Source organism: Melitaea cinxia, chromosome 1, assembly GCF_905220565.1.
Source record: "Melitaea cinxia chromosome 1, ilMelCinx1.1, whole genome shotgun sequence".
In the NCBI taxonomy this organism is placed as follows: domain Eukaryota; kingdom Metazoa; phylum Arthropoda; class Insecta; order Lepidoptera; family Nymphalidae; genus Melitaea; species Melitaea cinxia.
Genome location: NC_059394.1, coordinates 15,009,130 through 15,024,047, shown reverse-complemented (window position 1 = coordinate 15,024,047; position 14,918 = coordinate 15,009,130). Strand labels below are relative to the sequence as shown.

The 14,918-nt window shown below is 33.0% G+C and overlaps 2 protein-coding genes across 2 annotated transcripts; one reads left to right on the top strand and one right to left on the bottom strand.

Annotated features, from left to right (window-relative positions):
• The first annotated feature begins 310 nt into the window (after nt 1–310).
• On the top strand, nt 311–2,516 carry LOC123657610 (piggyBac transposable element-derived protein 4-like). The gene is made up of 2 exons (XM_045593135.1): nt 311–480; nt 563–2,516. Exons 1-2 carry the CDS (start codon nt 342–344, stop codon nt 2,404–2,406), a joined length of 1,983 nt encoding a protein of 660 aa, XP_045449091.1. The 5' UTR covers nt 311–341; the 3' UTR covers nt 2,407–2,516.
• Nucleotides 2,517–5,628: 3,112 nt separating this feature from the next.
• LOC123670101 lies at nt 5,629–12,497 on the bottom strand. The gene is made up of 5 exons (XM_045603612.1): nt 12,076–12,497; nt 11,654–11,836; nt 10,238–10,562; nt 9,787–10,045; nt 5,629–5,928 (listed from the first exon to the last, which is right to left on the bottom strand). The coding sequence occupies exons 1-5, from the start codon at nt 12,187–12,189 to the stop codon at nt 5,667–5,669; spliced, it is 1,143 nt and encodes a 380-aa protein (XP_045459568.1). The 5' UTR covers nt 12,190–12,497; the 3' UTR covers nt 5,629–5,666.
• Nucleotides 12,498–14,918: the final 2,421 nt, after the last annotated feature.

Genomic DNA, 14,918 nt, shown 5'->3' with positions numbered 1-14,918 from the left:
AAAAACCGGCTGTTTGTTTTCGTTGAGTTGTGAGCCAAAAATTACAGTGCAAATACAAAATAACATTATAATGTCGCGGAAAAATGTGGTAAGTTTATTTGACTTAGTATTATTTGTAGGTTTTGAGTTGTTTTATGGATATCAATGTTTTTTTTTGTGATTGTTTCAATATCAGTGTAATTATTGAGCTTCAAAACATGTGGGAACTATAATACTTTAGACCACAACAGACTCTAATTTTAGCTAATACGAAAATATACAACTAACATAATTATGTGTTTCAGAGAAAAATACTAGATCTCTCAAAGGGAGACAATGTGCAAAGGGCGCTGTCAATATTGATGTCTTCAGAAGACGACGAATCTGACCACCTTAGTGAAGATGAACATCCATTAGTAGATGATGTATCACATACGAATACAATGTTAGACCAAATTCAAAAATCATTTTCTCAAGAAGATTTGATTGCTATTTTGAGTGGTAAGTAGATATTATGCATTGAACAATTAGGTAAGAATAGATGTTTTCAGTACTTAGTTTTATAGTACCTGTATTTTTCCAGGTGAAATAAATACAGACGCAGCTGAAACTGTGCAATATGCAGATGAACAAGTACTTGTCAACAGGCCTGAATGTACCCCACATGCTTACATTCCTGATGGAGTGCCTGTTGCCAGTGCAAGCACTCAAATAGTTATTCAACCTCTTGATGAACAATTTTCTACCAGGAGCTTAGATGTAGGTACTGTATTTCAACAAATTCAAATGAACAATGAAGCAATGGACATAATAGATACACAGCCCAATCTGCAGGAGCCTGTATTAAATATGTCTCCTGAAAGAAGAAACTTTCCCTCAAATACTCCGAGACCAAGTTATTCTGAGATGCAGAATAGAGAGCGATTATGGACCACATTTGTCGGAGACTTGAATATCCCTTCATTTGACAAGCCATTGCAAGTAAGAAAAATATATACTAATAGGAGTACCCCAAAAGATTACTTTTTGGACATGTTTCCGGAATCTATGATAAACTTAATTGTAGAAAATACAAACATATATGCAAATGAAAAAAGATCACATGGATGGCAGGATGTCACAAAGGAAGAGATCTCTGCATATTTAGGTATGATGATACTGATGTCAATCAATCCAATTTCTGATAGCCAGCTATATTGGTCCACAGATGTGTTTTATAAAAACCCAATTATTTCTGGTGTCATGACCCTAAGACGGTTCAAGAAAATCACTGAAAATTTTCATATATCTGACATAAGAACAGAACTACCAAAAACATCCCCCAACTATGACAAACTATGTAAAATACAACCACTCATTCAAAAACTAAATCAGACCTTTGCTGAAGCTTGCACATCATCTCAAACACAGTCCATAGATGAATCTATGATTAAGTTCAAAGGTAAGAGTACCATGAAGCAATATATGCCCAAAAAACCCATAAAAAGGGGGTACAAGTGTTGGGCCAGGTGCGACTCCAAAAGCGGCTATCTGTTCCAGTTCCAATTTTACACAGGTAAAGTTGGTAATACATCCGAAGAAAACTTAGGTTACCGGGTGGTATTAGATCTTGCAGATGATGTGCCAGAAAATACTCTCTTGGTATTTGACAATTTTTTTACGAGTTTGGGGCTAATGACAGCTTTGTTTGAAAAAAAAATATTTTCAATTGGCACTGTTCGTATAAACAGAAAAGGCCTACCAGAATTGATTACCAAGAAATCTAGAGAGACAACACTAAAACCTGGTGAATTTATTTACCAATATTCGGCGCCGCTTTCAGTTTTGAAATGGAGAGACACCAAAGATGTATTTGTGTGTACTACTGCTTTCAATCCCAAAGATATTATTGAAATAAAGAGGACTCAAAAAGATGGTTCAAAGAAAAATATGTTTTGTCCATTGGCCATAAAAAAATATACAGAGTTCATGGGTGGAGTTGACCTTTTTGACCATTACAGGTCTTCCTATCCTGTAGGTCGAAAATCCAGAAAAAATTGGCACCGAATATTCTGGTTTTTACTGGAAGCTGCCATTATAAATTCATATATAGTATATATGACTACTCATTCAATACGAAGAAACACCCATAAAGAATTCCGTTTACGTCTTGCACGTGCACTTATTGATAATTTTAGTAGCAGAAAGAAGCAGGCTGCAGTATTCAAAACGAAAAAAGGGGGCTGTTATGGTGTGCCAGATGAGACCCGTTTATCAAATGTTGGACTACATATGCCACGCATTAGTAAATATAGAAGGTGTCGATTCTGTAGCACCCGGGCAAAAGAGCAGAGGACAAAATATTCTTGTTCCATATGTTTGGTATCCTTATGTGCTGCTCCATGCTTTGAGAATTATCATTCTACACCAGCACTCTCCAACATGTAGATTATTTCCCACAAAGAGCTCATTTAATTTAGCCCTACACTTGCAGTAGGAGTATATTTCCCACATTGTTTTTTTATTTAAATAATAAAAAAATATAAAAACAAAAAAAAGAATTTTAACCTCATACCTAAATAAAAAAAATCCACTAGGTTTATAAAACCGAGTAGAACCCACACACGCCATGCCCAATTAAGGGTTATATATTTCTATTATCATTAGTTTTTGCAGCGTACGCAATGTAAGGAATTTTTTAGGTTATTTTTTTATCCCTTGGGTTACATTATTGGAGTTTTAGTAAGGATCCCTAATATTTTTGAAAATATAGTATAACCTATGTCGCTCAAGGATTATGTAGCTTCTCAACGGTGAAATAATTTTTTGAATCGGTCCAGTAGTTTCGGAGCCTATTCAATGCTATCAAACATACAATCAAATCTTTACTCTTTATAATCGTTTATTTTACATGAAGATGTTTGAATTGTAGTATATAATAAATTAAGCCTATTTTTATAATAACATCTTACCTTTGTATCACTTTAAAAACCTTATTTCCCTAACCGAGTACTTGAATTTATCGATAATGGATATCGACAGTTGTTACAACCATGGCTGTAAGAATCTTGTCAGTGTAGTTGCGGCGTGTCATTATACTGTAATGACACAGAATGTATCTATGTGTGTGTGAAAAATGTAAGTGTGATTTTAATTTAGTATGTGTGAGTTTCGTAGTGACAGACGATTATTTTTGTGTGGGAATTAGATAAAGTGTGCATGTGTGTAATTTCCCCCCGCAAAAAATGACAGACAATTTTGTATCGGTAGCAGACGCAATGGCTACTCCCCTCCGTGTTGCTCTATGTCATTGATATAAAGGTATTGCCAGTGCTGCCACACTTGATTATTATATTATGACAGTTTAATTAATCCCCGCAACAGGCTATCAGTATCAATGATATAAAGCGCGTTCTACCTAAGGCCCACAACGATCAATAGACCACGACCGCTGAAATTGCCGTGCCACTAACGTAAAAAACGCTACGGGCTAATTTTATAAGTGGAACGCATATTTGGGCGCTGTAAAGTGTCAGGTGTCAGCTGTGTGCTCGCAATATGGAGACGTGGTGTAAATAGGCAGCTGTGGGGGTTGGGAGTGAATATTTCGCGTATATTGGAGTAAAACTTAATTCAACATGGATACCCGGGGATTTATCTTTGTGTTTTTGCAGAAACGAATGAGTGATAACATTCACAATATAAACTATATGTGATAGCTTGTTATTAGCTTTTTTTTTTATTCATATTCTGTATGAGTTATAGTTATAATAAGCTGTAAGCTATCCAAATAAAATAAAATAAAATAAAAAATAAAAACAATTAGACACTGACAGTTGTTTTTTAAAATTTCCGCCATGTTTTGATGAAAGCCAACTTTGACCCGCCTATATGTCTCACCTCAATGAAGCTCAGTATCTATTTTAGTATCAATGGTTTAGCAATGGTTTTATAACAGTAACTTGCACTCTCCTTTTTTGACAATAATAGCCTCTATGACCTTCTCATGTACGGAGTACGGACTATTAGGTGGTATTGCCATATTATTAGAAATAATATAAAAAATTTAAAAATTATTTCAAAAGGTCACTTTTTTCATATTTTTGCTTTTTGTAAGATTTGACTAACTGAGCTAACTTTATATTTCTAAAATACTCATATGTTTCAGCCTGTAATATCCCATTACTGGGCATAGGCCTCTTTTCCCATGTAGAAGAAGGATCAGAGCTTAATCCACCACGCTGCTCCAATGCGGGTTGGCGTTACTCATACTAGGGAATAATATCCGAATAGAGGCCAGTAGTGGGATATTACAGGCTGAAGCGTATGAGTAACGATCGCTATTAGGTGTGCATGATAACAATCGGCTTAACTTGCTCTCCGACGCACGGTGGGGAGACCCACAAGGACTGCACAAACACCCAGACCACGGCAAACACCCGTATGGCCAATACAAATCGACACCAACAATTTATACTACGCCAATTCGATTTTTCGATAAGTTTGTTTTTTTAATGCGAACTTGATAAAATGTGTTTTTATATGTAATAAAAAAAAAAGTGAAATTGCAATGAATAAATTAACTATTAAAGACACCAAATTTCAAAAAGGTTTCTTAATTAATATAAAAGGTATCACGTTTTTCCCTTTTATAAGCCTCTATTGTAAAGTTCACTTTTAAGAGTTAGCTTAGTATAAATTGCTGGTGTCGAAATGTTTGTCATGTGCGGGGATCGTACCCGCAACCGCCAGCGCAACATGTACAATCCATGCCTGTGACCGTTGCGCCAACGCGGCGTCGCAAAATACTCATACAATAGAAAAAAATATTATAGCAACAGTCCTTCGAGATTTGACGCTGTTATTTAAATAGAAATACAGTTATACAATACTACTGTAGAGCCTCCTCCACTCCGACGACGCTCTAAGTCAAGGTGTGATCTCGGTAGGACCCTTAGGGCGAGTTTCCTCTATGAGTCCTCTTAAAGGACTCCCATTTTCCCTTCGCGGTCGGGATCATTAGTACCCGGTTCGAGTCACTGGTGACGCTGTAAAAGTCAGTAGGGCTAACAGTAATCCTTTCAAAAATTGCAGTTTCCAGTGAAGGTCTCATTTGGCATTACAATAAATAAGGCTAAGGATAAGCTCAGTCATTTTCACTGGTAGGTATTGGATCTGAGAAAGGTATGTTTTTTCCATGGGCTTCCCAATTATATGTTGGTTTATCTCGAGTTGGAACTCCACATGCACTAAAGCCTTTTTTTAAAATTAGTTATAACAATTATCCATAACAATTCAATATTTTTCTTACGACATTATTTCTTTACAATTACTTAAAACGAAAAGTTACCACAAATACGAAAAGATATCGTAATTTTATAGATATTGAATACTTTAATTTAATTTTTTTGTAGGTACTAAACAAAACTGTTACCTGTCTTTAATTTTTTTTAAATTTCAATATTCTTTAATATTTCATAAAGTTTCTTTTTTCCTTTTTCCTTTCACACATTGCCTTAAATAAAAACCAAACAACTGTATACATGAATCGCAAACTAAAATGTTCCCAATTCATGCATGATGTGCAAAGCAATCTCCACTCAAGACAACTATAATATAGATTTTCTTAAAATATAGTCAAAGAAATTAAGGTGGTTAATAAAAATAACATTTTTGTTTCAAAATTCTTATTAAAGAACAAAAATAGTTTACTTCTTGTAACTTATTACCTCCAGCTCTTGTTTTTCATTTAATATCAATGTTCTTAATCTTTTATTTGGTATTGTTTTAACTTTTTGCAGACCATAAACTAATAATTCCTCCATAGGGATTTGACGATACCTTTTGTAGTGTTTGAATATGCAATACGTAATTTTATATAAAAAACCATGACTAAAGCCATCATCAAAATGTTTGAGAATTTCTTTCCACCTTATATCAGACCAAATTCGATATGGATAAAGTTTTAATAAAAAAAAAAAAAAAAAAAAAAAAATCAAATTTTATAAACAGATCATTGTTTGCTCGCAAACGAAAAAAAAACCGACTTCATCATTACATCGACAATTAATACAACGTAGGTAGAAAAAAATATTCAAGTAAATACACGTTATCAAAGATTACTCAAACAGTAGTCATCAGCCGGCCTAGCATGCATACAACGAGATATCTCTTGACGAGAGAGAGAGATAATGTCTACATCGAGTATTTTCTCGATTACCCTAACATGCGCACTACGAGAGACAAAATTCTCTTCCGAAGACTTCGCCTTGTCGAGTAGAGAAACATTATCAACCATAATCACAACTGAATATCATTCTTATTTCTTATGTCGTAAAGTTGAATTTACAAGGTTATTGACCAATCGTTCCAAACCGGGATGAGCCAACGTTTGTATAATTTCAAACGAGTGACACATGTTTTATTTAACAATGTTCTCGGCCTTTTGGCTAAGATAAAAAGTGTATATCTAATTTAAAAAATCTAATATGGAAAATAAAACGGCGTAAGTAAATGAATTTAATTATATATGTAAAACAATATGCTCGTGTTGTGCTTTATATCTTGTCGCACATTAGATAATTGTAATTCTATCACGCATTGTTTTTTTTTTTTTTTAATTTTTAAAATTTTTTGAATTTTTGAATTTTTTTTTTTGATTATTGATTTTACTTTTATTCTATTTAATTTTATTTTTACTTATTGATTTTTTTAATATAATTTTGTTTTGTTTTTTATTCTGAATGTTGTCTTGTCTTGTTGTACTAACCCAATATGGACTTATACTTTGGTCTGAAATAAAGTATTATTATTATTATTATTTAGAATAAGAAGCAACAGGGCGCAAATACGTTTTTTGTGTCATTATATGGCACACTTCACTCGACTTTTCGCATTTCCCGCTCTTCGTATACCGAAATTATATAATTATAATAGGGAAACGCCATGGTATACAAAAAATAGGCACCCGGTTTTATTTGTTTTTTATTTATCGTCTTTCTCGTCGATAATATTGAAAACGAGAAGTTTCTCTTCCTAAAACGACAAAATTACGATGTCATGTTAGCTTCCGTAGAGATAAATATCACAGATCACTAAAATTTAATGATTATCTCTTCTATTGACGTAACGAGAAGAGTATCGCGTGCACGCATGTTAGCTACTGAAGACATAGAGATAATACGAGAAAAGGGGTAGACAAAATTTTGTCGTGGCGCGCATGCTAGGCCTGCTGATCTCGATCAAATTTATAAAGGATTACAAGACAAATACCAGCTTTCGATTAAAATAAGAATCATAAAAATCGATACACCCAGTAAAAATATATGAGGTATAATACAACGAATGTCGATAAAAAAATTGTCAAGTAAATACGGGTGATTAGATATAACTCGACGATGCGTTGGCGCAACGGTCACAGCACTGGTTTGTGATAGTCTGGGTGTTTGTACAATTCTTGTAGGTCTCTCCACCGTGACTTGGAGAGCACGTTATACCGTCGGTCCCGGTTGTTATCATGTAAACCTGATAGCGATCGTTACTCATAGTAGGAAATATATCCGTCAACCCGCATTGGAGCAGTGTGGTGGATTAAGCTCTAATCTTTCTCCTACATAGGAAAAGAGGCCTATGCCCAGCAGTGGGATATTACAGGTTGAAGCGAGATATAATTCAAAATTTACATGTCAGAATTCAATTAAATTTAAATAAGACCACATAACACCCTCCACCTTTTGATTAAAAAAAGGATAATCGAAATTGGTCCACCCAGTCAAAAGTTCTGAGGTACCCATTCATAAAAATAGTATAATTAAGAACCTCCTCCTTTTTTGGAAGGAAGTTAAAAATAATTTTATCTAATTAAGAACATACACGCACATAAGTTCTACATTCATGTATAAGTTGAAGGCCCGATAAACACTATCTTGATAAAACATAGATACTATAAGTGTGACACTCCAGGACAACTATTAAATATTAAATAGCTTAGGATTATAATTGTGTTTGCTCGCAAACGAAAAAAAAACCGACTTCAATTACATCGAAGAGTAATACAACGTAGATCGACGAAAAAATAGTAATACTTTGTTCGTATTCCATATAACGCGACATTATAAAATTGTGCAATTATATAATGTTCTACTGTTATTTCTAACATTTTGTTAGCGATTGTAGGCAGAAATTTCATAAAAGGCCCGTCGTCGATTCGCGCGAAGCGCTGACATCGCTTATTACGGCGGGTTTTTTAGTTGAAGCGGATTTATATTGAATTACGGTTTATGTCTTTTTTATTAAAAATATGTAATGTTCATGTTTTCACACAGCTCCGATGCACTACTGGAGTTTACCCATTCAGATCAACTGTCTAAATAGGCACAAAAAGGCTTACTAGTCTAAGAAATATATTATTACTATATCAAATTGTAAATAAATGGATCTATAACGCCATCTATCGGAACCTAATTGCGTTATTAGAAAACGTCTGAAAGCCATCTCTAATAAGGTCATTCGTTCAGTAGATTTTACTGTTCAATTTTTTCATTCCGGGGCCTTAAATGAAAATCGATTCTTAAGGAGAAAACTCCAAAAACAGTCAAGTAAATACGCCATATCAGATATAGCTCAAAAAGTTCGAGTCAAATCTCAATTATATTTAAATGGGACCACATGACAAGCACCACCTATCGAGTAAAAAAAGAATCATCGATATCGGTCCACCCAGTAAAATAGTAATGAGGTTAATATAACGTTGGTCGACGTAAAATAGCCAAGTAAATACCCAGTATTAGCGATAACTCAAAAATTAAAAGCTCAAATATATTTATAACGAATAAACTGCTACTCTCTACTCTAGTGGAATATTGTAATTTGATCGATAGTGAACGACGTAATTTCACAAAATTTTGATAGATGGCGTTGTGGCACAGTATTGAACATGACCGCAGTCGTCTTAACATCGTCATGTAAATACGTGTCATCAAAGATTACTCAAAAATTGCTCATTATATCTCAATCATATTTAAAACGGACGAGATGACAAGTATTAGCTTTTGATTTATACAAAAAAGATCAAAATCAGTGCACCCAGTAAAAAGTTATGAGGTATAATACAACGTAAGGTGACGAAAATAATGTCTAGTAAATACGCGTTATCAAAGATTACTCAAAAAGTAGTTATCAGATCTCGATAAAATTTATATGTGACCACATGATAAACATCAGCTTTCGATTAAAGTAAAAATTATCAAAATCGATACACCCAGTAAAAAGTTATTGCGGATTTTCAAGAGTTTCCCTCGATTTCTCTGGGATCCCATCATCAGATCCTGGTTTTCTTATCATGGTACCAAACTAGGGATATCCCCTTTCCAACAAAAAAAAGAATTATCAAAATCGGTACACCCAGTAGAAAGTTATGTGGTATAATACAACGTAGGTCGACGAAAAAAGCGTCAAGTAAAAACGCATTATTAGATATAATTCGAAAAGTAGTTGTTAGATCTCAAATAAATTTAAATGGGACCAATCGGCACACACCACCTTTCGATTAAAACAAAATTTGTCGAAATCGGTCTACCTGGTCAAAAGTTCTGATGTAACATACATATATAAAAAAAAAAAAAAAAAAAAAAAAATACAGTCGAATTGAGAACCTCCTCCTTTTTTGGAAGTCGGTTAAAAATACGAAATTACCTTAAAATAAATACCAGATACACAAAATAACTTTTGGTTTAACTGGTTTTTTTAGCTAACGTTAAATTAAATTATATAACAGTTGTTTATGGTGTTTTAGTATTTCAAAAATATATTAAGCTTTTCCATACATACTTTTTTAAAACTTTCTTCCTTAGTTTATTTAGTTTTACATCATACTTCACAAAGAGTTGAACGTGTAGTGTGTGGTACCAAAAACTTTGTAAATAAATATATTGTTGATCCATATCATTCTCAAGTTGAAGCCACACTGACTTATCAATTCTTTTATTTTTTAAATTTTCTAATGGTTCACCACTGTATTTAATAAGTAGGTTCAAAAATTTCGTAGCCAGAGGCAATGTCCATTTCAGTTTTTTGCTTTCGGGTTTCCCTTGAAAATGACAAAGGAGATTATAATTAATTTTTTTATAAATTTAAGCTTACATTAATGTTTAATGATAAAGTTTTTTTAAATAGATGATTATCTTTTACTCTTTTATACAAAAATAACTAAAATCATTGAAAATCTCCTTAGTGTGTATGTTTTTATTATTTTTTGAATTTATTATATTTAACTAAATACCATTATAAATCTGATGCAGTTTTTTATAAATTCCTCTTGGTTCTCGTCCAAGGACTGCCGATAAATATGGGACAACATTCCTGGGATTATGATAAACACAAATTGCCATAATATTTTCTTCATATGAAGAATATCGCCCCTTGTACGGACTACCATAATGAGTTATGAAAAATTTATATACTTGATGCACAGTTCTATTCAAGCCTCTAGCTAAATATGCCATTACAAATCTTCTTACGAACTCTTCTGGAGTGTTTGGGTGTCGAGATTTATCTTTATTTCGCCATCTTGCTAGACACTCTGGTTTATTTGGAACGTCATAAGTCTGGAATAATAATATAATTAAAAGGAAAATAGGTAAATAAAACATTAGAAATAATTTAAAAAATTTTAACACTATTATTTATCATTATCATTATATATAATAAAACTAAGTTGATAAAATGTCCGTGCCGATAAAACTTCAAAAGGAGTCCCGGCACGATAAAGAGACTTATATAGTGTGATAGCCCTTTATCCTCCCTCGAACAAGAAAGTTCCCGTTATAACCTAAAGAGCGTGTTTTTAAAGATATAAGGGTTTTTTTAAAGTGTAATGACGCCATCTGTTGTCGAGTATTTGAACTTCATTCAGAACAACGATTATTTGGGTTGCATTTCGAAAGGCGCTGCGAGCAATTGCAGCATGTGTAGTAATGGCGCGAAAATTAAAATACCAATTTCAATAACGTCTTAAATTACATTTGTTACTATAATAAAGTTATTAGATTTTATATATTGATACAGCAGTAGCTAACTTATATTTTGGAGTTAAAGCGACATAATTTTAGTTATTTCAATTAGTTCTGAAAACATTTTAAAATTTAAGTTTTTAAATTTCGCGCCTTTACTACGTATGCTACAGCTGCAGAACTTATTGTTACGGCGGATGATAATGTCGAGAACATTCTAGAAGGTGTGAGAAAGAAAATATTCACAAAACTTTCTCAAATATCCTAGAGCCTAGCTCTCTGAATATATAAGAGCCCGGCGTCATTCGCCAGAGTTATTTCGATTTGAACAGCAAAGCAAGCGATTTCGAGACGAAAAGGAAAGAAGTTATTTAAAAAAAATTAAGGATTGAAAATTTTTGTTAAATACCCGTACGAAGCTGGGGCGGGAAGCTAGTTACTAATAACATCTGCTGTGTGGTTACGACAGTAAAGAATAAATAGACAGTCCGAAGATGGGCAGCAGCATCTTTGGTGCGACAAAGTCAGCCCGGCGGTCACCAACCCGCCTGTCCAGCGTGGTGACTATGGGCAACACACATTAGGTCATGCCATTTTTGGCGCGAACTTGTGGAGGCCTATGTCCAGCAGTGGACTGCGATAGGCTGAAGTGATGATGATGATGACTAATAACATATTTGAAATACCTTTCGAAAGACCTTCCAGTTTTTACCTATTTTTTCACTTTCTTCAGAACAAATAGTATCTGTTAGATATGTCTCTGCTGTGTCATCAGTGTCTGTTTTAAGTGGTCTGGTTAAGCAATTTGTACGTTGATACCAGGGCTGTTCCCACGTAATAATCATTTCATCTTTTTTTATTAAGAGTATCTATTTAACAAACATTATATAAATTATTTATGGAAATTTTGACTTCAATTATATCCAATACAGTAAACAATATTTAGCATGTTTTAAACTGTAATATAGGACAAATTGTGCTGTATTATTTATTGCCTGTAAATGTATCATTGCTGAGCAAAAGTACTAAATAGCTCTTTAAATTAACCACTCATTCTAAACATTATCAAATTTATTTACATTGTAATATATCATAAAAAAATAAACACCTGCATGAACTCTTCATCTTCAGTTTGAATCTTTTCTAAATGCATTTGTAAATCATCTAACAATGTAGGGTCACTTAAATCTTCAACAGTAGCAAAACGTTGCACGAGATCCATGAATAATTATTTTAATTGCGGTAGAATACGTTATTCATAATAAAGTTATAAAAATTGAAGTAACAGCCTCTGTTTAACAGCAACTACAGCAGTTTATTTGTTATCGTTATACACTACCAATGGTACTCATAGAACAATACACGGTTTTGTTTCTCGTTATACAGCAAAAAAAAAAATTACACCTTGCAAGTAAATTCAATTCTTTGTTATATGGCTTAAAACACTTAACTTTTAAACATACAAGTACCTTTAGGAAAACTGAAAACAAAATTTAAAATTCAAAATACTAACATGTGCTACTAACAGTTGACACTTTTAAGTATATTACTTTTCTCTATGGTTGACACTGACAGTCAACTGACAGCCAGGAGTAATTTTGATTAGTTTTCTAAATGAACTATGAAGTACAAACCCCTAACCTACGATAATTGCTTTACAAGATGTAATTGAAATGTCGTGATTCGAGCGTTCGCAATCTAGACCGCCTATTTTCAAGTATAAAATAGAAACTGCCGTATCAGAATATATTCCATAAGCTATTAGAGTTAGATAGATAATATTGGGAAACAGAATAAGTAGAATCAACGATGAATGTATCATAATACTATATTTTTTTTCAACATATTTTTTCACCAAGACAACTTTTTCTCCCTCCCTCTAACACATATTCGATTTTATAATTGATAGACACACATGTACAACACTTTTTATACAGTTAATTAAAGCTTAGTTCATACAGTTCAAAATAATATAAGCGTTTTGTTCTAAGTGTAGAAACTCGTAAGTTCATCATCTTCTTGGCCTTATCCTACTTATGTAAGGTCGGCACAACGTGTTTTCCTCTTCCATTCCTCTCTATTATTCGTCACTTCAGCGCTTACTCCTTTCTGTCTCATATCCTCACTCACACAATCCATTCATCGCTTTTTTGGTCTGCCGATCGCTCTTCGTCCTTCGACATTAATCTCTAACATTATTTTACAAATATAGCGTTCATTCCTCCTCATTACATGCCCATACTACGGTAACTTATTGCTTCTCATTTTCTCCGTTACGGGTGCTACTTTCAAACTTCCCGAAGATGCGAAGATGCGAAGTCAGCGCCGTGCGGGCTGTGTGGTAGACTGAATACTGGGGTTAAATTCAATCCCGCGGGAGACTACAGGAGACGCGCTCGGTGGAATCCGGTCTACCAGAGGTTAATGCTATTATGACTTCTTGGCACAGCATACCCATCGAACGTCATGCCTCTGGCGGCCGTAAATTGAAAAGAAAAGCGCAACCATTATATAATGTTTTGTCTTTCGCGACTATTTTTCTACGCATATGTCACGGCATGGTCACGGCTAATTTTTTTAAGCCGACGTTCCTCAATACTGATTTGATGTTGCAAGACCTGTGTAGAAATTTATCTTGACAAGTTGACAGTGACATCATCATAATTTGTCACTGTCAGTTATCTATACTTGTATTTTTCTATTCTCTTTTAAGCTTGTAATGAATTTAAATGATTTGTTTTTATTTAAACGGGGAATGATTTCCAATGACGTTGTTGTTGGTTAAATTTTTTTTTGCCTTTTAATATTGTATAAAATGTACGAGAAACTAACCTAAGTTTTATCAGTCGTAGGAAAGGTATATTGTTTTTATTTTAGTTCAAATTTATTTGTTGTTTTAATGTATTCCGTACCAATGTTGTGTTTTTATTTCATTTTTAATTCTGATTACTTAATTATTTAACGTTACGAGCATTAGGGTGTTTTTTTATTTATTAATTTACCTTCACTGTATCAAATTTATTTTATTATTATTATTTGACTTGTATATTTTCTTTCAGGTCTAGGCCATTAGCTGAGTTTATCAAATGGACTAAAACTAATTAGAAAACATGTTTGTGGCTCAAGAAAATACAAATCCTAGCAAGAAAAAATTTCAAAAGCCAAATATTCTCCGTAGAAAAACTAATTTGATAAATAAAACATCAGCTATGCGAGCACCAAGTAAATGTGCAAATTATGAATCTCCCGATGTTAAATCTATTTTAAACAAATCTTTCGTACTCGACCAGAAAAATGACATATGTGTTGACAAAGTAGCAAAATGTAAAAACAATAAGTTTCTTCCAGTCAAGAAATCTGTTCAGAAGCTTAAAATTGATATTGTAAAAGAGGAAACAAACATTATTCAAAATGATCATGCAAATATTGATACAGAGAGTATGTTTTTCTTCGGAAATAGCCCTATTAATAGTAAGTAGCCAATTATTATGTTATGAAAATATTTGTAATTTGAATCTTTCCACATCAGATGTCAAATATAGTATGTGTGTAAATATAAGAAGTAAAATAGTAAGAAGTTGCCCTGTATTTTGTGCTTATTCTTGATAGTTTTCACTAAAATGTGATATATCTTGAAAATTTAATTTTTCTTTTCAGATAACGAGGACAATGAAAATCAATCTTCAATAAGTGTTGAATCTATGTTAATGGAAGAAGTAGATAGACAGGTATTACACAAATAAATATCGTTAAAATATAATATATATATCGGAGAAGGTTCTCTAGCATAGGCTTCTTAATAAAGTGACGTGAAACAATATGACGTCATTATCTTCAATACAATCATGTTCATGTTATACGTCATGATAATTCATTTCATAATAAAATATTATAATAATAAAATTCTTAATAATAAAAATATTTTTGTATGTATGATTTCTTTTTAGAATG

Excerpts from the sequence above, each read along its gene's own strand:
- LOC123657610 (XM_045593135.1), top strand. The coding sequence starts at position 342 with ATGTCTTCAGAAGACGACGAATCTGACCACCTTAGTGAAGATGAACAT. Across the intron at positions 481-562 it reads TTTGATTGCTATTTTGAGTG|GTGAAATAAATACAGACGCA; the intron begins GTAAGTAGATAT and ends GTATTTTTCCAG.
- LOC123670101 (XM_045603612.1), bottom strand. The coding sequence starts at position 12,189 with ATGGATCTCGTGCAACGTTTTGCTACTGTTGAAGATTTAAGTGACCCT. Across the intron at positions 11,837-12,075 it reads AAGATGAAGAGTTCATGCAG|ATACTCTTAATAAAAAAAGA; the intron begins GTGTTTATTTTT and ends TTTGTTAAATAG. Across the intron at positions 10,046-10,237 it reads ACTGCATCAGATTTATAATG|GGAAACCCGAAAGCAAAAAA; the intron begins GTATTTAGTTAA and ends GTCATTTTCAAG.